This window comes from Cyprinodon variegatus, unplaced genomic scaffold, assembly GCF_000732505.1.
Source record: "Cyprinodon variegatus isolate N-32 unplaced genomic scaffold, C_variegatus-1.0 Scaffold632, whole genome shotgun sequence".
Classification (NCBI taxonomy): Eukaryota; Metazoa; Chordata; class Actinopteri; order Cyprinodontiformes; family Cyprinodontidae; genus Cyprinodon; species Cyprinodon variegatus.
Window position 1 is genome coordinate 135,633 of NW_015151085.1, and position 25,452 is coordinate 161,084.

The 25,452-nt window shown below is 38.2% G+C and overlaps 1 protein-coding gene across 1 annotated transcript in view; it reads right to left on the reverse strand.

The window, feature by feature from the left end:
• Nucleotides 1–25,452, reverse strand: part of LOC107096546 (transmembrane protein 132C-like) — a gene marked incomplete at its 3' end in the record, with an annotated part of 210,414 nt that overhangs the window by 131,412 nt on the left and 53,550 nt on the right. Inside the window, exon 2 of the mRNA XM_015393250.1 lies at nucleotides 19,459–20,347. Within this exon, the coding sequence (XP_015248736.1) occupies nucleotides 19,459–20,347 (889 nt within the window). The remainder of the gene's footprint in view (nucleotides 1–19,458; nucleotides 20,348–25,452) is intronic.

Genomic DNA, 25,452 nt, shown 5'->3' on the forward strand with positions numbered 1-25,452 from the left:
CCAAAAACAACACCAAGACATTTAGAGGCTGAGACCAATAATATCACCAAGACATTTAGAGGCGAAGACCAAAAACAACACCAAGACATTTAGAGGCTGAGACCAATAATATCACCAAGACATTTAGAGGCAAAGACCAAAAACAACACCAAGACATTTAGAGGCTGAGACCAATAATATCACCAAGACATTTAGAGGCGAAGACCAAAAACAACACCAAGACATTTAGAGGCTGAGACCAATAACAAAACCAAGACATTTAGAGGCCAAGACCAATACCAACACCAAGACATTTAGAGGCTGAGACCAATAACAAACCAAGACATTTAGAGGCCAAGACCAATACCAACACCAAGACATTTTGAGACTGAGACCAATACCAACACCAAGACATTTAGAGGCTCAGACCAATATCAACACCAATACATTTTGAGGCTGAGACCAATACCAACACCAAGACATTTAGAGGCTCAGACCAATATCAACACCAATACATTTTGAGGCTGAGACCAATACCAACACCAAGATATTTGGAGGCCAAGACCAATAACAACACCAAGACATTTAGAGGCCAAGACCAATACCAACACCAAGATATTTGGAGGTCAAGACCAATAACAACACCAAGACATTNCAAGACCAATAACAACACCAAGACATTTAGAGGCCAAGACCAATACCAACACCAAGATATTTGGAGGTCAAGACCAATAACAACACCAAGACATTTAGAGGCCAAGACCAATACCAACACCAAGACATTATGAGGCTGAGACCAATACCAACACCAAGACATTTAGAGGCTCAGACCAATACCAACACCAAGACATTTGGAGGTCAAGACCAATACCAACACCAAGACATTTGGAGGTCAAGACCAATAACAACACCAATAATATATAAGGTATTGGCCTTGGCCTCTAAAGATCTTGGCTTTTTCTTGGTCTCTTTACTTCTTGGTATTGGATGGTGTGGTCTTGATTATGCTGCTTGAGGTAGACCACAAAAACATCCAGTAGAAAAGATCAATGTAATGTAATCAATTTACAAGCTTTCATATTGTCAACAAAAGAAAAGCATTTGCAAAAAAACAGCAACCAGTATTATCAAATCAGGTGTGAAATCATAGTAAACTGATGATTGTTGAGTAGTCTGATAAATATAATGTCACATTGGTTGTGTTTAACGGTTTATAAACATGAGAGAAAATACTGCGCGTGTTACTGTGTGATATTTAAACACTAGGGTGTTTAAAATGACTTATTAATTCATCCAATATTAGCTTCATCTGGAAAACAGAACCACAAGAACCTAAAAGGAAGACTGTTCCAGCAGAGCAGGAAAGGCTCTACAGGTACCTAGCATTGCTGTACCAGATATGAACAAAATAAGTAATACATTTTAGATTTAGAGTTCACTATTTAGACCAAAAAAGAAATCAGTTGGAAAGTTGGCACCAATACGGATAAACCGTAGGGCAGCCTCAAGATCAATGTCTTTCAAACAAACACAAAGAAAAAAGGTGGGGGCAGTACAAAGCCTGGATTGAGATGATACACACACACACTATCTCGCTGAGAAAGCTGGGAACATCCTGATACAAAAGAATTGCCCCATTTTAGATTAATTTACCATTTACTGAGATATTGAGCAATAAGACTTCATCCTTATAGTGCCAGCAAGATTTCCCTCTTTAACCTTCAGCAATATTTCTTTTTAAACACATGAAAAGATGAGATTCAATGAAAATACAGCAACATAGGAATGTGGATGAAAAGTCAAACGTAAAAAAAAAAATGCCTCTTAGAAGTTGTCTTATGACGGCTAACTGAGGTTTGGAAGTTGTCAGGGTTGATCAGATGGGCTTACCAACTATTTCTTGTAACTTTCCTTCTGCCTCTGTGGTTTGAAGATGTTTTGGGCTGAGATAAGTAAAACTATCCGAACAAAACAAAAACAAAAAAAGGAATGGTTAAATTGAAATTGAAATGAACAATTTTCTTTCTCAAAAGTGTTTTGAGGGTGGCTTTATGCCTCTATCTTTTCACCACAGACAGACTTGTGGTCTATGTGGTGATGTTGGTGTTTTTCAGTCATCCTCTGAGGCTCCAACTAGAGGAATTAATGGCAGTGTGAAGCAGCCAGGGTGCCAGTTTTCAGAGTACGGTGAACTTCTCCATAGGTCTAGAGTCTGTTTTTACCTTGAACAAAGGCATTTAACTTTCAAGGCTAATTGTTATCTTCCTCATGACAGATTGTGGGAGATAGATAGATGGATTCATGCTCCATGTGCAGTAACAGTTTGTGCCATGGTGAATGAATACATGATCAAAGCCAAAAAGTAAAGCTCTTGACTTACAACTCTGTCTGTTTTATGACACCTACCATATGTATTGTCACCAGGTATGGATCAAGAATGAAAGAACAAGATTCAAATGTTTAAATGAGCTTCCTCCATTGTGTGGCTTGGCTTTCCTAACCAGGTGACATTCAACATAATCCTCATAAGTTTGACATTTTTTAGGGAAGGAACTTGAAAAACACAAAAATAAAAACAGTTGGTGACTTAAAGATTGGAGCTCAGACACTCAGCAATTGCATCGGATAAGAAATCATGGATTGGACAATCTAGCTAAAGGAAACTGTTTTCTCATACTTTTACACAATCTCTTGTTAAGGCAGAAGTTTAACACAATAAAGACCAGAGATACTAGAATTTTCGTCAGCCAGGGTTAACAAATTTTCTGGATACTAATAGTAATCCATGCATTTGATGTTAAGCAACCAACGACACTTTAAGAAGACAAGAGGACAGAAAACAAACATCATATTTACATCAGCTCACCACTGCATTTGTCTGCATAGCTGGTGGATGATCACCAGTTAATGTACGCCAGTTGTACACAGTGTTTGGACAAAAAGATTTGCTTCTTTAGCTCCACGGAGAAAAAGTTTCCGGCACTGTGCTTTGGTCTGCAAAGGTAGATGTATTCTTTAATATGGGGAAATTGGCACTATTTCCAATCTGTCAAAACATATATATTTTACTGTATTATGTCCTACCCCTGGAAGTTAGTCTGAGTTATGAATTCAGGGATAATCCAAAGCAGAATCTCTGCTTCCTTGCAATAGAAGGAGTAAGATCAGGTGGTTCAGGTATTTGCTCAGGTTGACTACAATGATCTCACACTTCTACTGAGAAAGGACTCTAAGAGAGAATGAGAATATATTTTAGGGAGTATGCTTCCCTTCTGGCCTAAAAATCAGGTCATTAGTAGGACTTGATTGCTTGCTGAGGAAGTAACTCACCCATTTGATTCAGGTGAATGGAAGCAGACACAGCTAAAAGGTGTAGGGCATTTGACCTTGCAATAAAGTGTCACTCTTGCTAAGCAAGTTTAAGAAAGGGAATGGTAGTATTCAGCAGTATTAGTCAAACAATGCAGACAGAGCATTATGCAGTCTTTGGAGTTTTCTTTAAAAATGCAGTTTTTTATCCTACACTGCTGTATCGTCACAAGCACTGGTACCAAGAGGTCATACTGTATGGAAACAATAGGGGCTGGATATATAACCTCAGCAGTACTAAATCTTTTTGTTTTAAGCTCATATCATAGCTCATAATAATTGTTCACACAACCTTATTCAACTTCTAGCCAAGCCACAACCTCTACAAGCTCATAAAAATGTACTGAATACAGTGTTGCATAATCAAATAAGCAAGCTCAGCATAAGACATGAGGATGCTTGACACCTTGTAACATCCAACAGGGTGTGTTTGAGAACGTGGGGAGAATATTCAATTAGAAAACAAAAGAGATTTTTAAAAAATAATCATATTTAAGAATGCATGTTTTTGCAGCGATGCATTCAGGAAACTAAAAAAAGGTTTCAAACACTCTGTTGATGCCTTAAAAATTAACATCAGCTGCAAATGACATGATTTCTTTTACAAAAGCAGGATCGATCTTCAGCAGGATGCCAAATTACAACCAATCCACAGAAAACGGGGAACGGGAATGAAGTACACTATAAGACATCTGAAAAGATGATATTGTTATATTATAGTGCAAATTTTATATATGTTAAAAAAAACCAAAAACTCTTAAAATGGCTTAAGGCCCAATAGCCCGCAAATAAATGACAATGCATTATTAAAATTCTTTAATCATATAATTAACAATTACTTCTTTAAAAAGGTAATTTACTAAGGTACTCCACTGTCTGCACAATCAAAGTAATAATTTAGTCAAAGTAAGTACTGTATGCAGTTACCTTTTATGGTCTAATATGCTGTAGAATTTGGAGGACTTTTCAGAACTTTCAATACAACTGAAAGTTCAATCATGAAAAATAATAGATTTGATGAAAATATATTAACCAAAGCATTAACACAAAACACTGTATACTAATCTTCACCATTTTTTTGTGTGTGGTTGGACAAGTGAGTTGCAACATAAGTAATTTATAATAATGTTTTTTTTTTTTTTTTTTTTTTTTTTTTAAATAAAAGAGCAAATAACGGAGCAAATTAAAAGTTTAAGAACTATATTTTGTAGGTTTGCAGGCTTCAAGTGGCTATAAAATGGAATGGTGCTAAAAAAAAAAAAGATGCTTTTTAAACAATTTAACAATGGTAAAAAATAATTAAAATACAGTAATAGTGTAATCAGGTGTTAAATTATTGCAGAACAATACCCAGCAGGTCTGTATTATCCGCAGTATTTTTGAGTGAAAAAAGCAGTGAATTCAGTATATCACAGAGACAGTAAAGAGTAAGATGGGATGATAATGAGCACTAGTTTTCAGGGTTACTGGCGGAAAACGAGCTCCTTTAGGTTACAGCTACTTCTAACTGACATATTTAAAGTCTTCGTTCCCACAAATAATGAGCAAATCACAGGAACATTTAGCCTTTGACTTCATCAAGTACTTTTCTTTATGAACATCTCAATAAGTGGCTTTATATAATTATCTCTCTTCTTGGTGTATGTCCAATACAAGTAAACACATTGCGTTGTAATAGTGCTAAACACATTGCAACAATGTTAATATGCATTGCATGTCATGTAACACAGTTACCATAAAGTAAAAAAGCAATTACTTGTGACTATATGTCCTGTCACACAAAGTATTGTGGGAAACTGTAAGGCTTCTATGCGCCAGATAGGAATGTCTAGAGGTTGCTATGTGCTAAATTAACCATTGATAGTAAGCATCCAGCTTCCTTTTCCTACATGCTTCTTTTTTTATGCGGGTATTATTGGTGGAAGTTGATGCACCTTCACTTTGATCAAAGAGTCCTTACCAATTTAAGAAATTTAGATGGATCCATGAAGTGTCAGTTTAAACAGGAGAAATGCTTTTAATACTGTTAGCTGTTCAGTGGGTTGAAGAGGTCAGAACCTTTAGATCAATAAATTGCTCAGATTTTAGTTCATCCTTAGACAGTATAATGTACAACCAATCAGACAGGATAGATTGAATTTTTAAAGGTCCTTTATAGATTTAACATACTAGGTCTTATGGTTAACCTTATAATGGTTCCTGAACATTATGAAATTAAGGGGAAATAAATGGCAGATAAAAATAGCAAAAGAAAGCACAAAACGTTTATCAGTGAATATTCATTTTACATTCAAAAATCAAAAAGGTCATCCCCTCAGCGTCTTTTGTTTGAATGGTTTTTAAAGAGCTGAAGAAAAGTGGTGTTCTTTGGGAAAATATATAAATCTAGGAGCAATATAAAAAAAAAAATCATTTTGTGTAGAAGGTCATTGTCAAAATCATTTGGCCGTTAGTGATAAAGTTCAATTGAAGACTAAATAAGGTTGTCTAAACCCAAACTATATGCTAGAATTTCTGTTTTGCCCGTTTAATACTTAATAATATCAAGCAGTTGTTAAGATTAGCTAATTATTTATCTCCTAATTTACTATCAAGTAAGACATTGAGTAAAATTACCTTTTAAAGCCTACAATTTCTAATAGGCAACAATTCAAACACTTAAATAAGCCAAAAAAAAAATACTGTTTTGTAATCTGACTGAATTATGTATTAAAATTCCACCCAGTAGTTAAACTTGTATATGTACTATTAGAATCAATGTAATGTATCAATAATCATTCTCGTGGTTTAAAAGTCCCAACTACAAAATGTTTATTAAAACCATGAGTGTATCATAAATAATGCATCCACAGAACATCTACAGTCGTTCAAAATATAAATATTATGGAAAACCTGACTATAAAAATAATTGTTAATTACATTTTGAACATAGACAAAAGGTTATTCTGTACCAATAGGAATAATAGATTGAAAGCCCAGGTGTTGCCAGGTTCTAGCGATGTTATATGGCTTGGAATGTCATGGAAGTCATGGAATGACTTTTTCTCCATGTTACATTTTTTTATTTCACGCCAAAAAAAATAGAACCAAAATGAGGGTGAACATCGGACAAGCTTTTTGAGTATCGGTGCTGATTGAAGAAAGCGAAAGGCTTTAGAGGGGTTGCCATTTTTCTTCTGAATAGGTAAGTCTTTGATTGGTATTAGCAAACATTTCTTACCATTTTTTTGCATTACTGAACTTTGCAAGCAACTTGAAACCTTACTAACCATCAGGAGTTAAGCTTTAACAAAGATTTTGCTGCCATGACACATTATGGCTATAGGCTATCATTAAACTTTAGTCCCAAACACTGACAACTCACTATTTACATCTTCCTTTAGATACAAATCAAGCTAGATTTGGCTATTGTTTATGAACAGTTTCCAACTTATAGCCATTCTGTAATTTCTTTTACCATAGCTTCTTTCCAAACTTCAACAAGACCCCAATAGTTATATAACCAAGACCAGTGTAAGTGAGTGTTAGTACAATGTCCATTCCTTAGGCTTCATGGTATACCCACCACCAAGGTTATTCTTCTGCAGATGCAAAATCCTGGATAGAAATATGCACAATGTTTGCAGTGCCCATCTTTGTGCCTGGGGCATTCCCAATCAGCACACTCTGCCCAGGGCTCATGCAGACCCTGAACAGGTTGTACTCTAAGGCTAGCACAGCAAGCAAGCTTTCACTAAGTCACCCCATGCTTTAGGCAGCCACACCCGCCTGTAGCCATGCTCACAGCCACTCCAAACAACAAGCATAAGCATACAGTAAATAAAAATAAGGTTAACCAAGATCAATGCGAATGTTCAAAGCCAAATTACAACGATTATTTTGAGACTATAATATTTAAATTGTCTCTTAGGACAACCAATAAAGACTGCCATAAAATATATAAATCATGGTGGAATGACACTTTCCTATTTTTGTTTTATTTATTTATGTTATTATTATTTATTTTTTAATAACTGTATTTTAAACTTCATTTACATTTTTCTCCTCGGCTATGATCTGATGCTATGATTATTTTGATGAATGTCTGTCAGTGCACCTTTCTCCTTAATATTAAATCACAGATCTTACATTAAATACATTAATAAATATCAGTTATGAACGGTCAGAACAGAGGTCCTAACCTCTTTCTCAGATGTTTTTGTGTATAAAAAATGACTGTCTGATTGTTGTCTTTTCACAGAGTGTCATCTAAGTTTTCTAAGGCTGTCTGTGTCAGTTTTGGCCTTTTGGTCTTCACTTTGTATTACAAGCCATAATTGCTTCTGCTATTGTCCCTGTCGTCCATCAGCATGCATAATGAAGCGTAGTGTTGGATAATTTGTTTACTGATGCATCGCCTCTTAAAGACAAGCCAACCTAATCCAATCCTCTCAGTTCAGGCAACAGTGTTTAGTGTTAGCATTACAAAATACTTACTCCTCTTGCTACCCCTGAGCAAACACTTCTATTGAATCAAACCCCCATGCATTTACTCAAGCACAAACAAACAAACATAAATGGACAAGTATGCACACCAGTAGTGCAAAAGATGCTGAGGTTTTTATCAAAAAGTGGTTTCAAATGAAACATTTGCCTGGCTGTTCTCCATAGGAGGCATGCTATCAAACAAGATGCACATAGAAGAGCCAAATGTTTGTAAGGGCGGTACAAACATTGGCAGAGACTTTTAGACATCCTTTTTTATATTTCTCTTCTTAGTATCTTCACTTTCATTCCTCTGTCAGCAATTGAGAGAGAAAAAATTGTACTAAAGTTGAACTACCCCTGCTTTCTGACCCATACAATTAGTAAGATTTTAATGTGATGTGCCACAAATGCCTAGAGGATCATTAATTTTCTGAATGGTTGTGACATCTATTGCATTAGAATCATATACATCTCCCAAAACCTATTACTTTTTTTTTTCAAAATATAACGGATGAATTTGAATGAAACCTTTACTCTGTTCCCCATTTATTGATTCCAGTACAACCTTCTGCCTTCAGAGTACAAATATCAGAATTTAATTACAGCTGTTCAGGGAACGATTGTTATAAAATCCATCCATCTTTTACCGCTTGTCTGTCAGAGAACATGCACACACAAACCAACAAGGGATTTAGAGACACCAATAATGCAATAGTACTGTTTATGGACTATGTGATAAAGCTGGAGTAACCAGAGAAAACTCAGGCATTCAAAGGAAGAACATTCAAACTTCCTACTGAAAGACCAAAGGCAGGGAATGGAACCCAGGACCTTCTCGCTGCAAGATAACTATACTATAACTTTAACAACTTGCATCTCTGTTTGTTATAAAAATCAAATTATAAAATGGCCTAATAAAGACTTATTACCACAACAGGCATGTCAATGACAAAGTTGTGGAGAAATTCAAAATATTCCGAGGACAGAAAACAATATCTCATGTTTGAACATCTCAACGGGCATTATCTGAAAATGGAACAACTAAGGTACATCTTCAGGCCTACCAAGATATCGCTCTCCATCTAAACAAAGATCCAGGCAGTGAGAGTATTGATGAGGGAAGCAGCAAATACATTTATGGTAACTTATAATTCATGTATCTGGTTTCTCTGAGAGTATGGAAAGAGAATCATAAGGCGTTTTACCATAAAGAGTATGGAAAGATAACCATTAAGACTCTTGTTGGTAGTCTGTCACAAGTAACGTTGTAGATGCAAAGCAAACCTGTGGACCAAAGTTACTCTGGCCAGAAAAAAAAGAGTTTACTTTTTATCCTACATACAAAATGCTATGAGTGGAGGGAGTCTTACTATGCACATTATTTTGAATACAAAGGGCTACATTTGGGGGAGTGGCGGCTTAGTGGTTAGGGCATAGGGCTTTGAATCCTGAGATTGTGAGTTTGATCCCCCACTCCCACAGACTGCCACTCTGGGTCCCTGAGCAAGACCCTTGACCTCACACTGCTCCCTGGGCGCCTCACAATGGCAGGCCACTGCTCCCGAAGGGGATTGGTTAAATGCAGAGAGAGAGAATTTTGTTGTGCTGTACTTTTGACAGTGTAATGACAATAAAACACTGAGAGAAGTAATTTCCCTCTGGGATTATTAGAGTATATAAAATAAAAAGATAAAAATAACCATATCTGTTAAGAGTCGTAAACTCTGGATATAATTACTGTCTGACATTTAGTCCATAAGTCCATAAATATTCCTTTCCAGCCTTAAGGATTGGTTAAAGATGGACCAGATGAGTAGCCATTTTTAAATAGATCAATTGCTGAGTTATCTTTTCAGACTTTGTTTTATATCTTGTTCTAGTTATTTTAATGTAGCTTTATTTACCATCTAAGCTTTAATTTGACCATTAAAAGTCCTTCCAGGGATGGCTGTTGCACATTAGCCCTAGACTATAAACACTATCATACAGGCATCAGATTGTTTTAGTGATAATGAGCTATGCTTCTTTTGTATCTTTCCCTCCCTATCAAGTAAACAATAAAAGTGAAGCGAAGTGCACCAGTCTCATAGCAACAAAGATGGTAGCATCATGCTATAGGGATGACTTTCTTCGGTTGGTAAAGAAAAAGTCATTTGAAAGGTATTTTCAAGCAGGAAAAGTACCCTGAACACAAAACCAGAGATGCAAGGAATATGTTGGAATGGCCTGAACAGGCCTAAATCCTACATAAAAACCACTGTCCACAGGGGCAATGATCCACTCCGACTGAGTGGATAATTTCCTCTCCCCCTCACTCATACATTGTTTGTGCAGATCAAAGAAGATTCCAAGAAAAACAGTAAGGCTGTAACATGGCAAAATGTGAAAAAATTTAGCTGGCTATGAATACTTCAGTAAGACACTGTAGACAACCCCTTAAAATAGCACAAAGGGGAACCTGCAGTAGCTTTCAACAAGATGAGCACTAGTCTTTTCTGACTTACTGGCATATTTTAGGAATGAGACATTCTTCATTATGGTATGCTGGGATCGATTTCCAGATCACATGGATGGAGGGGGATGGAGATGAAGTAGCACAAAATGGAGAAATGAGAAACAACCCAGCTCATGCACACTCAATCAAAGCCTACAGTTGCCACAGATAAGAATTCCATCTCAAGAAACATTTTATTAAGAGGCAACCCCCCCTCAATGTATCAATATTAAATTTGCATTATTAGGTTAAGTAACCCACATAATGAGCTTAAAAGCCACTTGAGCCACAACACGTTTTCCCCCAATGACCTGCAGACATTTTGGCTGTAACCTTTCCCTTAATTAATGTTACGTTATTCTGGGAAATTGGCAATGCCGTTTGGCCTGTAAACAATGCAGGATAAGGACGTAATATTCAGAGTTTTGATTTTATGTAAAATAGTTTGAATTGAAATCCATTATTGATACACATGTGTCATCAAAATCTAAAATACATAAGTTCTAAATAGGGGAGATGTACTCCAGTTTTGTCCTGTGCAACATTAGTAGGTAAGTCAGTTAATTACAATAAAGCTATATCTTTGATATCAAAAAGATATCTAAATCTTTTATCTTTTTCTGTGAAATTGCAGCTTTTCTTGAAATGACTATTTGTATGTCACATCAACATAGCAGGTTATAGTAAAACTGAATTTCTCAACAAAAAAAAAAAGATTGAAAAAAAAAAAAAGCCTAGTGTGGACAATGTTTAAAACTCCATAAACTGCCTTAAGTGAGTGTTTCTTGTCACATGAGTCAGACAGAAAAGTGCAATTCTTGAGCAACTACATTGCATGGGAATGCTGTGGCTGTACTACTGTGTTTCCAACACTCTATTTGTACAAAGAAGTAGATAAATGTTATAAGGAGCAGATCACCTCCCATGAAATTAGTTGAAATATGTTCCTTGAATTGACTAATCTATTGTTAAAATAATGCCTGACTTCTGCCAGGGTGCACAATGCTCTCAATATATAATGACTCCCACTATCCAGTGACTCATGCTGCATGGCAGCACTGCGCCAAGAAAGAAAATAGAGCTATTTTCTTTTGTACCGTTTCCCCCTTCCCTCTGCAATCTAACACAAAAAAGAGGAAATAGCCTTTCAACTAATCACCTAATTGCATTCGGTTTGCATATGAATTTTATATTTCTGGAATATATTATAATTAATTAACAATGACGCAGGACAATGTGAATGCGTGCATTGTTTGCATTATTAAAGTAAAAAGTCTGTGATTAACTTGTTTATTTCTTTACAGTGGCTTTTTCTTCATTTAGCAGCTAAGGAACCTGGAAACTCTTTAATTTCTATGCTTAAAAATGTTAATTATTGCAAAACTGGTTTATGGGTATCATTAGTGGTATAGCATTCCGCTTAAATTATACTAAATACTGAGTTGATAGAATACAGGGCTCAGGAGAAAGAGCAAAACTTTAAGCAATGTATGGTAAGGTGTAGTAAGAGATTCTGATAATATGGCGACCTTAAGGAACATGATTAAATAGACTCCTGTATCTGGGCTGCTGGATCGACTACCGGTTTGTCCATCTCTGTTTTTGTGTCCCTATAAGATACTTCAGCCATCTTGCCTCCTGTTGGTGGTGGAAGGAACCCATCTTTCCTTTGTCAGTCTTGCCCAGGGTGACTGTGGCTACAAAGTAGCTTACTCTGTCAGTACAGCATGCTAAATGACTGAATGTACAGTAGCAGCCATTCAAAATGGCCCTTCCCAGTCGAATGGCAGCCGAATGGCAACCTATTTCCCTGCAACTCCCAGCAAAATCCTCTCCAACTTCTAGCCACTAGAGTGACCCCCTCCTTCTCCTGGACGTTACTCTGACTCCACCCTCACTGAATTACAGGGTCTGACCAGAAGATGATGCTTCTCCTTAGGTCTTAATGTCCACAAATCATGACAGAAAGAATATTTTAGTACAAAGATTGATGTTGAAAAAGGAATTGTAGCGGACCAGCCAAATTTCGAATTGCTACTACTGTAGTGAACATCTCTCCAGGATCCCTAGACTTGATAGGAGGGCAGCAGATGATAACTCATATGTCATTTCTAAACTACTACCATCTGTGTTTTTCATGAAGTATTTGCAAAGAATCATAATCAAGTAGGTTTGCACTTAGGTTTGCAAGGAATTTTACTTTGTGTTGATGGTGCAGAAAGATATATATATATATATATATATATATATATATATATATATATATATATATATATATACAAAGGGCGGAATTAGCAGTCAAAATGCCAAGCAAAATGTCGGAGGGGGGTAGGTACTTTTCAAACCATATATTTGACTTAATTAAGGTAAATAACATGAGCCTGAAAAGAGAACAAATGTTCATTTTCTCTTTTTACAAACACAGCATACTTTGTAAAGTACATTCGGCATGGAGTCCCAAATAATTTGCTTGTGTTGGTCCACTGTGGTTTTTTTTTTTTTTTTTTATGTTTACAGCCAAAATAACCATCTATCAGGAAATTTAAGAGCATTTTATCATATCTTTGTTGGCTACCATTATGGACATGTACATTTCAATTTTCAGCAGGAATTGGCTCCTCTACACTCAGACAAAAACTGGTTTAGTGACACTGGTGTTAATGTGGCCAGAAAACCTGCCTGACATGAACCCTATAGAGAATATATTGGATGCTGTCAAGAGAAAGATGAGAGCATCAGATCCAACATTAAAGGTGACAATAAGGTCACTATCAAGGCAACTGATTCAGTAGTGCCAGAGGCTCCTCACCTCCAGGAGGGTTTTCTACGTATTGAAAAACTACATTCCACATACCCAAATGCATAATTTGATCAGTTGTTGATCCAGAAACTAGCAGCAACTACCAAAGGTAGGTTCTTCTTCCCCCTGTTATATTGTACCCACTGAATATACCACAGAGCACCATCATATAAACACTTAATGGGGCAGCAAAACGAACCTTATCATGTTTTTTGTAAAGCTAACCTTGTCCACTACTCACATTATATCACTTTTAGAAGAATTTCAAACATTATTGCCTGTTGAATTACACCCCAACAAACTGGACCTACAGTAATTGGACACAATGAACACAATTCATTATCTTTTAACCGCACAACGCCAAGGTTTGTCATATTTGAAACATGTTAGGATTATTTTAATTGATGATGTGCGAGTCTGTTAAACCCTACAGTAGTGGGCATTCAAAATCTCCCCACTTTCCTTGATGGACCCTTGGCTGGTACTTGGCTGGTCCTCTGAGATTACTTTTTAAACATCAATTTTAGTACTTAAATATTCTTTCTGTCATGATTTGAAGATCTACAGTGAAGAAGTATGTCCTAGTCAGAGCCTTTGATTCAGTGAAAGGGTGGAGTCAGAGGAAAAAAAAAAAGCATGCCCAGGAAAAGGAGGGGGTCACTCCAGCAGCTGGAAGTTGGCTGCCATTCGGCTGGCATTTGACTGGGAAGGGCCATTTTGAATGGCTGCTACTGTAATAATACCTGCGGGTTTATCTAATTAGGACAGTTCCTTTGTCCAGATATACAGTTATCATGTTCATTATGTACATAACAGAGATTCAGGAATGAAATGGGGGCACAGAGTGGATCCTTCTTAACAGCAAATTCTGTGTTTTTATCTGGGACACTCTGCAGTATTTTGATAAGGCTGGAGTGAGTGATGTCTCCTCATTTACAAACATATATGATGTAATGTTGTGATGATGTGGCATAAAATGCTTCTTTAACTGTGATTCGGAGCCACTTCACAAGATGTGAGGCCAGTTAGTAATAGCTGCTTTCTGCAATGTAAAGCAACTTCTCTGGTCTGAGTTAGATTACAATTTTTGTCTAAATCTGTTGCCATGTCTCAAGGCTACTTAATAAATATACATTTTGAAGTGTTATGTAAAGAGGTTGTCCCCAGTGATCTCTTCTGAGGAAAAGAACCGGAGAGAGGAAGCTTCAACGTGTAAACACAGAGCTGTCCTTAACAAACTAATCTTGATAACTCTACATTATTACAGCAATTTTGTTTTACTTTAAAGCTATATAGAACCAAACAAATGCAGTAAACAGGAGGTACAAAATAAACTGCACAGCAGCAATACCTAAGGTATGACAAATGGTGCAACTTCTAACTTGTGCAAATTGATATTTCAAAATGTTAAGTTTATCCATCCATCCATCCATCCATCCATCCATCCATCATTTATCCATCCATCCATCCATCCATCCATCCATCCATCCATCCATCCATCCATCCATCCATCCATCCATCCATCCATCCATCCATCCATCCATCCATCCNCCATCCATCCATCCATCCATCCATCCATCCATCCATCCATCCATCCATCCATCCATCCATCCATCCATCCATCTTCTCCCGCTTAGTCCTTGTCAAGGTCTCGGTGGGGCTGGTGCCTATATCCGGCAGTCTATGGGCGAGAGGCGGGATACACCCTAGACAGGTTGCCAGTCTGTTGCAGAGTTTTATGTTTAATCTTTAATCTTAACAAAGAATACTAATATCATTTAACGGGATTTTTTTCCTGGTTCATGATTTAAAAAAAATAAAAAATCAAGTTTGTTCCTTCTCTGTCACATTCTCCACTTTCAATTTTACTAAAAAAATGATCACTGATGAAAAGGAAGGAGGCTGAATGCGGAAAAGGAATCACTGCATAAGTGACAGACATGAAAAAGCCATAAACATAAAATACCCAGAGCATTTGAGGAGTGTAAATGACAAGCAAACCTTTCAGTTCCTGAGTGACTGTTAGTCATCAAGGCTCTGGTGGTCAAACCAAATCAGGGAACATTAAATGAAAAGCCGTATTTCAATTTAGAAATATGAAAGGAAGCAAACCCCTGCTGAGCAACCACCAAACAATAAATTGACTGCATGATTGATGATTAAAAAAATGTGAGAAATAAGCTTTCAATAACAGCTACCACAGCATGCACCTTTCTGAATAATGGAGCAGCCACATGTCTTTTAAGTTCATTTTTGATCCAGATGGAAAAAAAATAATAATTTGTCAGTTCCTTTATTACATAAAATCAATATTGAAAATGAAAGTTCTTTTGATCTTTTTGACAAATTTTTCCAGACCACAAGCTCCATCTGCCTGTACAGACTCGGCTAACAATGTCGAAGGGAGAACGTGTACAACACAGACGATAATGATCCTGTGAATGTACAGATCAAGGTCTCCTCGTTCCGGTGATTAAGCATCCTAACGAATGAATGTTGGAGGACACGCTTTATCACCTAGGTCCACACAGAGCTCTTTCCATATCTATCATTCTCAGATGGCCAACCTGCGCCTGCCATGTGCTGTAGGCTGCCAAATAAAAACACCACAGGCGTCGCCTCTGTGGTCTGCCTGGCTTGTTTTATGTTTAGTTTTTCTCATGAAACAAATCCTTTCACAGCTTGGTAAAAAAAACAAAAAAAAAAAAACTAGAAGTTTTAACTCCTTATCACGGCTGGACAACTAGCCAGTGATTAAAACAGGAAAAAAGAAAGAAAAAAAATGGAGCCTGGAGGATTTCTGCTGCTTATTTAGCTTCACAGCTTGACAAACCCGTTTACCTTGGTTCCAATTTAAATTCTCAAGTACTTAAGTGTTTTGGGGTTTTTTTGTTAGAGGGAAAATTCATTGGTAAGCAAGAAGAAAAACAACACAGAAAATGTTTCTACAGCTTGAAATGGGCAATGCATCATTAGTGTGTAATCTGTTAATATTGTTCTTCTTTGAAAGAAAATGCTTTTATTTTGCATTTTTGCTTTTGAAAAACGAAATGGATAAATTAATTTGCACCCTAATCTGACCTTCTCTGATCATTTATAAACATTATAAAACTAGTGCATTACTCATATAAATAACATTTTTAAAATAATTTTTATTGATACTCTAAAACAGGAGTCTTCAACGTTTTGGAGGACTGTCAAACTGATGGTGAGATGGATTGCAGACCCCTTAATTTTATACATATCGATGAAATAGTGTTATATCAAACTGGTCCTATAGTCACTCTCTTACAGATGTAGTAATGCAACGAAAGTAATGTCGCACTGGGATTATTGAAGTATTTCTGAGTCTGATTCCACGTAGATGGGTCAGGTGTTGTAAATGAAACAGTGCCCAGCTTGAAAAAGCTCCTATGTGTCGCTGATTGTGTGCATTGATGCCTGGAAGACATCTTCTGCCTCCATTTATCTGTTTACCACAGTGTGTTGAATTGATGTTAATGTTTATTTAAAGACATTTCAATTAGTGGAAAAAATTGCAGGGGAGAATATAAAAAAAGTCTAATCAAGTAAAACTTTCATGACCCCCATGCAGTACCTCCATGTACCCCCTAGGGGTCCAGACCCCCTGTTGAAGAACTCTGCTCTAAAAGTAATAACTTTAAGGTTAAGCCCCCTTGAGGTAGTTAGCAGCATTGCATAGCCACGAAACACTCTCCCTCTGTGGTTTGGAATCTGCTAGCAGACCACTTTGAACTAACAGACTTGTGCTACGTTAACACCGCAGGCAGCAGAGGCAGCAGAAGCACCTAGTTTACATGTAAAATCAATGGTTGACGCTCATCAAGGCGCAGCAAAAGGTCCCACGTCACATTTTGAGCAACAGGAGCAGTGCAGCACCTCACGAGCTTCTAAGCATCTGACTCCCGCGAAGCCCTGCGAAAGCAGCAGCTGCTTGGGTCAAAAAAATTTTACTTTTGCTGCTTGACACTCCACATCAACCATTCAGAGAAGCTGATCAGGGAGCTGGCAAGGACACAGACACAGCACTGCAAGTGCAGATCGCTATGATCACTCCACTGGACCAGTTTATCAACACCTAAATTAACGTCAAATGTCAAAACCTGGAAAATATGTTTGATTTTACAATTCTGGGGCCTGTAGTTTGGATTACGTACGTGGAAAAACACCTTCTAGTTGCCGCAAACAGTTGCAGAAAACCGCAAAGAGGCGACTGAGCCAGAGGCTGCTGTTGAACGGGATTCCCAGTGACAGCGCACCGCAGGTGTACGGGGGTCTGAGCGGCTCTGACATTGAAATAATATTTAGGCAGGATCGTAATCTTCATGAACTGACTGCACAGATGAGGTTTTCAGGTGGACTTTCTCACTTAAAAACATTAAAACTACATTTTACCCACTTATAACAGCAAATATAGCTGCCATTGTTATGGGCAAAGAAAGGATAGGGTACTCTGCCCAACGTGCATTATACCCACTTTTCGACAACACAGCAAGAGCAGCAAAGATGCCTCAGCTGCATGTCAGAACTAAACTTGTGCAAGCATTATAAAATGAAGCAGCACACGCATTTTTGCTGCTCCTACTGTGTACGGTGTGACTAAAGAAGTCATGGAGTTCCTTGTAAAGAAAAGGCCACATTCAACACTCTACATCTACATTCAAACTCTACATCAGAGAACCAAAATGTCTAATCAGCTAAGTGTTTATTTGTTGCCTAACAACAACAGCGCTCTCATGCTAGCCGAGAGACATAGTCCCTCAATGGTATTCTGGGGGTGCATTGAACAGCTCCTCATGGAGGCATCCAGGGTCATCTGAAAAAGAGAGGAGGGAGCCAGCAGAACCACATCATCCGCAAAAAGCAGGGAAGAAATCCCCAAAGGAGACCCCCTCCCTTCCTTGGCTGCACCTAGAAATCATGTCCATGCAGGTAATGAACACGACCGAAGACAGAGCGCAGCCCTATAGGCCCAACATGCACAGGGAGGGGAGTCCGAATTAATTAATTAGTGCAGACCAGGCTCCTGCTCCGCTTGTTCAGAGACTGATTGGTCCCTAGTAAAGGGCCCCCGACCCTGTACTCCTGGAGCACCCCCCACGGGGCACCACAAGTGACACGGTTAAAGGCCTTCTCCAGGTCCACAAATGTGGACTGGTTGGGCAAACTTCCATTAACCCCCAGGCCTCCTGGAGAGGTTATAGAGCTGGACCAATCTTTCTCAGCAGGGATGGCAAACGCACTGCTCCTCCTGAAGTCAAGGTTTGACAATCAGCCGGATTCTCCTCCCCAGCAACCTGACATAGGCCTTCAAGAATTCAGCCCGGGTGATGACTGAATTCAGCCCTGAGCACCCTGTCCTTTCTTCGACCATGGAAAGTGTTCTAGCCGAATTGAGGAGATTCTCAAAGTATTCCTTCCACCAACCCACAATGTCCCCTTCAAGGTTAGCAGCTCCCCACTTCCGCAGAAAACGTTATTAGGGAAGCACTGCTTCCCCTTTCCAGAGGCTGTGTACGGTTTGTCAGAATCACTCTTGTCAGAATTGCACTCTTATATCTTGTGTTTAAGTGGAACTAAGACTGTTATAATGCAGCACTTTGGGTCACACGATTCTTTCAGTGACGGATCCAACCCTCACAACTTACATGGGGTTGAGATATTGTGACTTCTTTAGAATATTCTAATGTTATGACTTCAGTCCTGTAAACATAATATTATATCTTTATTGGGGCTACTCATTTATGCAGTGGGTAGCACTGCTGCCTTGCAGCAAGAAGGTTCCTGGTATGATTCCTGGCCTGGGATCTTTCTGCATGGAATTTGCATGTTCTCCCTGACCTAACATTAGGTTCTTTCCGGGTACTCTGGCTTCCTGCCACAATCCAAAGAACATGACTGTTAGGTTAATTGACTTTCCAGGGTGTACCCCTCCTCTCACCCTTAGACAGCTGGAGATAGGCACCAGCACCCCTCGCGATCCCTCTTGGGATTAGCATGATGGAAAAATGGAATGATGGTCATAATAACATGACGTCATTTTTAGTATGGTAACATACATTATGTTACTGAGAACACGTTTAATGCCACTGCTGACTAAAGATCTCTGGAAGGCGAAATATGTCACATACCAGGAACACCTTAAAATGAATAAGCAAGACCTTTTTCAGAAACTCCCAATCATTATGTTTGGTGGTAGAAATACTATTGTTAACCCCTTGTCTAGAACATTTCTACAACTTAGTGAAACTTACAGAAAAAAACAAAGAACAGAATGACACAGAGAGTTTGGAAGTTGGATTGAATTAATGATAAGAAGCTTCCTTACCTAAGAGTGAACATCTCCACGGTGGAGTAGGGAGATACACTGATGAAGGTGGACACAGTCTCCCTCTGTCTCCTAGGTGTGGCTGGAACCATGACCAGAAAGTTGTTATCCAGCCATTGCTCACTTAAAGGGGGCTCTGTGGGGTTCTTGAAGAGTCTCACTCCACCAATCCTCTTCAGTGGCGTGGAGGTATAGATACCAAACAGCTCTTCTTGATTGGAGCGGATGAAGCTCTCCTTTCTAGACTCCTCTGAGCGGCATTCTCCTGCTTCCGTGGTTCGCAGTAAATAGTAGAGCTCCACCGGGGTGCCCTCAGACACCTCAGCATTCCTCTGCCGTCCTGGCACTACGCTGGGGGAGCTAAACCAACTGGCCAGTGGCTCCAACTCAGCCACACACAGTCCCAACTCCCCTTTGAGCTGACAGGTGCCACGAACCTCCTGAGTCTCATGAAAAGCAAACATGTGTACACAGGGCAGCTTATCAGTGGTGCTGTAGTCATCCCAGTCCCTGCCTGCTATGTAAAACAGAACCTGTACTTTAGGCTTGGCTAAGTCAATCTGTGTGTTCATGATAAAGGTTTGCACCTTCCAGTTGAAAGTGAAGACTGAAGAGGCGGGGAAGGTCCGAGGACTCTGCAGAAGCTCTAAAGGAACAGGCTGCACCACCGATAAAGGTCCATAGCTGGCATTCACAGAGGGCAAGTTTCTGGCCTGGTAGATGAAGAAAGCCTCAGTCCTTGAAGTCAGGCTAGAGTTTCTCATGAAGTCCTGGTTGGCTTCCTTAAGGAAAAACCCCAAATCAGCATTTAGCAGCTGATAGTTGACAGGCAGGTATGTTGGGGAAGAGGAGTATCTCTGTAAACCCTCCAGGACCCGACAGTCTGCCGCTAGAAGGAAGAGCAGAAAAGCGAGGTTAGAAGCAGTTCACCTTAAAGTCCTCATTTATAACCAATCTAACTCTACTTATAAATCTAGAACTAAAAGCCCACTGCAAGAAATAAAAAAAGGATTAATCGTTTTCCCAGTTCCGATCAATAAATCTAATTTTAAAAAGATGTAGAATAGGCCCAAAAAGGGCACTCTGATGGAGAATAACTGAAAGTTTTATATTTTCCTATAAGAACTTGGTCTTTTTGTTTCCTACAAGATTTCATTATTTTCTAAAAGGTAAACAAACAAAATTCAATACTCATCGACGAGAATTGCTCACATCATTATATCCTGACTGAGTCAGTAGAAAGCAAACATGTAAGCCTCTAAAAAAGCTGAAGTGCCTAGAGAATTGATCATTTCTAAAATACAACCATTATTTTTGTTTTATATGAAGAGTAGCTTCTTCCAGGAAAATTGCACTCTGAGATTTCCTTCCATGAATAAATGGTGGAATGTCTGAACATTGATTTTTAAACTTGAGTCAAAAAATTACAAAAGAACAAAGAGTTTCTATAAGAGTAAGAGTATTTCAGTTTCTGAGAACGATTCAACAAGATGGTAATTATGTTATTAAATCAGCACTGTATGCCTTTTACAATAATGTGTTTTATACTTTATATTTTAAACTTATGTTGCTCTATTATGTGTTGGCAGTGAAGAGCAGAATTAATGTGCTAAGGGCCTCTTTGATTAGATAGAATTTTAGTTACATTCAAAGAGCCTGGAGAAAAGAAACTGATTAAAATGTGGAAAAAAAACTTTTGTTTATTGAATTTACTTCCTGTTTTCCCTTCCTGTCTACATAGGTGCCTATTAACACACTTCCAGCTGGAAGGTGAATCCCTGCCCCAGTCCAAAGTGTCTTAAAACCTTGTTCTTAGCCAGAAATGCCTTGCATTTTGCTCCATCCATCTTCCAATCAATGCTACCAGCTTTCCTGTCCCCACTTATGACAAATATCCCCACGTGTGACACCCCATATGGTGGACGTGTTTTTGTTCGGTGTGAATTTTCTACTACTTTTGGTGCGGTAAACCAGAAGTTCAAATTTTGTTTCATCTGGCCATAGCGTCTTCATTCAAACATTTGCTGTGCCTCCAGCATGGCTTGTGACAATCTAATTGACAATCTAATCTTTAACTTTCTGTTAAAGAAAATTTGGAGCAGTTCACCAAACGAACGTCCAATCAGCGTTGGCTTTGAGGCGGGTTGAGGTGTGAGGCAAAGAGAAGCGCAACAGTTCACTCTAAAGAACATGGCGGCTTCAGCAGATGAAACTAGCGTTAGCGTGGCTATCGAGCAAGTTTTATCAGAATTCAGAGTATTTCTTCACTGAAAGAAGAACAAAACACTGCTCTGGAGGCTTTTCTCAGAGGAAAAGATGTTTTTGCTCTTCTCCCGACTGGTTTCGGCAAGAGTTTGATCTATCAATTGGCTCCTCTTCGTCGTCGCTCTGTTAGTACGTCATATGCTTCGTTGATCTGATTGGTTTATTTGGCCCGTCTATCACCAACATAGGCCAATCAGCTAACCAGTATTTTCGCCTCTTCCCAAAATTACTTCAACAGAAGGTTTCCAGATGGATATGCGGAGCAAATCTATCAGGCGGAGTCATGTTATGTTTTATCAACTTCGATTTCCACAAAGACCACTTTGGTGGGTTCTCCAACTTAACTTTGAGCTTGGGACAGTGTTTTATTACGCGATCTTTAGCCTTCCCAACAAATTCCTCACTGACCTATAGTGCTGTTTGCTCACTAATGATCTCTAACATATATGTGATGCTTTAACACCTGCTGTATTTATAAAGATGTTTCATTAAAAACCTGTCCACTATATCGACAGTCGAGCCTGATTTCTCAGGAAGCTGGTTGCACTGTACTTCATTTAAAGATATTAGGGTAAATAGATGAATGAAGTTACTTAATAAGCAAAAATGAACGTTAGTTTCCCACATTAAATTACAATGAAATACGCAGTTTTGTGTTTGTAATGCGACAAAATGTAAGATAAATTAAGAAGTCTGAGTACTTAGGATTTCAGTGAACAACACAGTGTTGCTTACCAATATGTTGCCTGTTTGTTTCTTTATTTCACACTGCTTGAGAAACATTGAGGCAAGGTTGATATAAAGACACATTTAATCTTTATAAGGATGGAATATGACCTTCTTACAATCAATCTACAAAGTGATTACCCTCCCACAGTCCCATCTCTGCGCTAGCATCCACAGCATTTCCCTCTACTGATCATCCCTGTAAATCACTGTCCAAACAGGTAGCAAATCTGTCATGAATTTTCAGATTCATGGTGCTTATAAGCACCTCTGTTCAGCTGCTGTCCTAGTCAGAGATGCAAAAGGAGACAGCTGAACCTCAACTTTTGCATCCGTCTGGATTAAATTCAAATCCAAATCAGTGGAGAGCTTTTGACTATAGATATAGCTCTTTTGAGAAGCTGAGCGATGAAGGGTGATTTATATTTATTTGTTGGCTTTGTGTCAATTGTTTTCTCTAGGCATTGTTTTATATGGAGTATTACAAGACATTAGTGAGGGTAAATAAAAAGTTCTTTAACCCAGAATGACAATGCAGTCAGAAAGAAATCCATCCTTTTGTTTGTAAGCCATAGCATGACATTAATTCCAATACAAGTGGCTCATGTCTCTTTTATAAACAAAGAAAAGGTCTTGATTGAGGTCGTGTTTTTCTGTATTAAAATTTAATTTACTGTCTTTACATCTTTATTTATGTACGGTAAGTAGCTAGAAAAACCTTTTGTTGCATACACAGATCTGTATCTACGTCTCATTATCCAACTAGGAAGAACAATGCTTGCTAAAAGATCTTTTCTGTTTAGACTTAGTCAAACTGATTTCCATATTTCATTCCGTCTAGCAAACAGAGGGGTGGTTTAGCAATTTGCCACTGAGCATCATTATGCTAGTAAATTTGGTTCTTGCATCTTTGAGGATGTCACTATGATAGGCATTACATACCAAAATTTTCGAGATCAAAGACACTAAACATGCAATTATCCAGTTTCTGTAAAAAGTGTTTGGTTATAAGTATTTTACTAAATGGATGCACCTTCCAAAAAGTAAGAAACCAATCTAGTCATAGCTACAGTAGAAGCTTACCATCCACCTTTCCATCCTCCCACCCACCATCCATTATTTCATACATCCACCGACCATCCATCCATTCATCCATCCATTCATCCTCCCACCCACAATCCACCCACCCTCCATCCATCCATGCACCTTCCATCCATCCATCCACCCATCAATTCATCCATCCATTCATCCATCCATCCTCTCATCCACCATCCAGCGACCATCCATCCATCCATCCATCCATCCATCCATCCATCCATCCATCCATCCATCCATCCATCCATCCACAATCCACCCACCAACCTTCCATCCATCCATCCATTCATCCATCCACATCCACCCATTCATCAATTCATCCACCCACCCACCTACCATCCATCAATCCATCCATCAATCCATCCATCCATCCATCCATCCATCCATCCATCCATCCATCCATCCATCCATCCAAATCCATCCATCCATCCATTAATCCATACATACATCCACAACCCATCCATCCATGTACAGTTGTACATATAAGTTTACATAACCTCCGATTAAAGAAAATCATAATTTCACCCCAATAATTCACATAAAACTGAAAAAAAAGAAAATAATGAATAAAAATTGACTAGCTATTTTACTGAGAACTTTTTTATTCTTACTTTAGTAATTTATTCAATGGCTACTATTTACATCTACTTCAGTACAAAAATGCTAACGTAGTCGTACCATAACTTGGGTAAAATTATGGGCTACTATACCCACCTCTGTATATATACATTAGACATCCTACTGTTACGATTTGTTTTCTAAGTTTATGTTGGAAAACTGTAAAGTGTTTCTTCTGCTTGAATTTAATATATGTTTTATAACCGTTTTAATTGTGTTTTTTAATTTTTTTTATGAATTTTAAATAACTTTATGTCTGATTACATCATTCTAAATATTAAATCAGATGTTACAACTCAACAGTTATTCAGCACTTGAGTAGCCCTTTTATCAAGTATATATTACTTTATTTTAGGAAAAATGTTAAAGCAGTGCTTCTCCAAACACTGTTTTGTTTTCAAATCCCCCAACCTCCTATCATCCATGACAAGAAAAGGAAAAGCAATTTACCAAGATTTGCAAAAAATCTAAACAAACATGTTGAAATTTAAAATAGTGGGCTGCAGGAGGAGACGACCACACTAGATGCTCAGAAAAGTAGAAAGAAAACAGAAAGCAAAGGCTACAGTTTTTGCATACAGTCACAGTTAGGAAAAGGATTTTACCCATTCAACTGTATGCTGGTTTCACCGGATCCATTCAAAGGGTAGAGTCTGAATTTGGCATAAACCAGAAAAAAAAAGAAACGTATCCGTTCACAAGGTTTGGCCATAGTATGATGGTTTGGGAGATATATAGGAAAAGGGCCTTTTACTACAAACAGATGATCACTAGAATACATTAGACTATCTAATGAATTCTCCACCACGTCCACCTTTTCAATGGCCACAGTCAATCCATCTAGGAATGGCTATTTTCAGTAGGATAATGAGATTGAAGATTACCTTATTTCCAGCTGATGTTCCTGAACATGACAATATGTTCACACAACACCCTTCACAGTCCCAGATATGAATCGAACAGGGACAAAATAAATTATCTGCAGCAAGGAAACCCCTTGCCATTAAGTCACTCTTTTAAGCCACATCATTTTTCCTAACAGCTTTTATGACACCTTGACTCTATGCCATAAAAAAAGTCATTTTTGAGAGCAAAAGATGCCATAATAAAGTTTACCTAATGAAGTTTGTAAGTGTATTTGATCTCTAACTATGATCCTTTTGGCTGTGGGTGAAATAAATCAATGCATTTGCAAACTGCCATGCTGGCTATACTCTGAGCCTGAATATCTAAATATTACTCTGGTATTGTCTGACCAACACTATATTAAAAAGTCACCCAAAAGCTGTT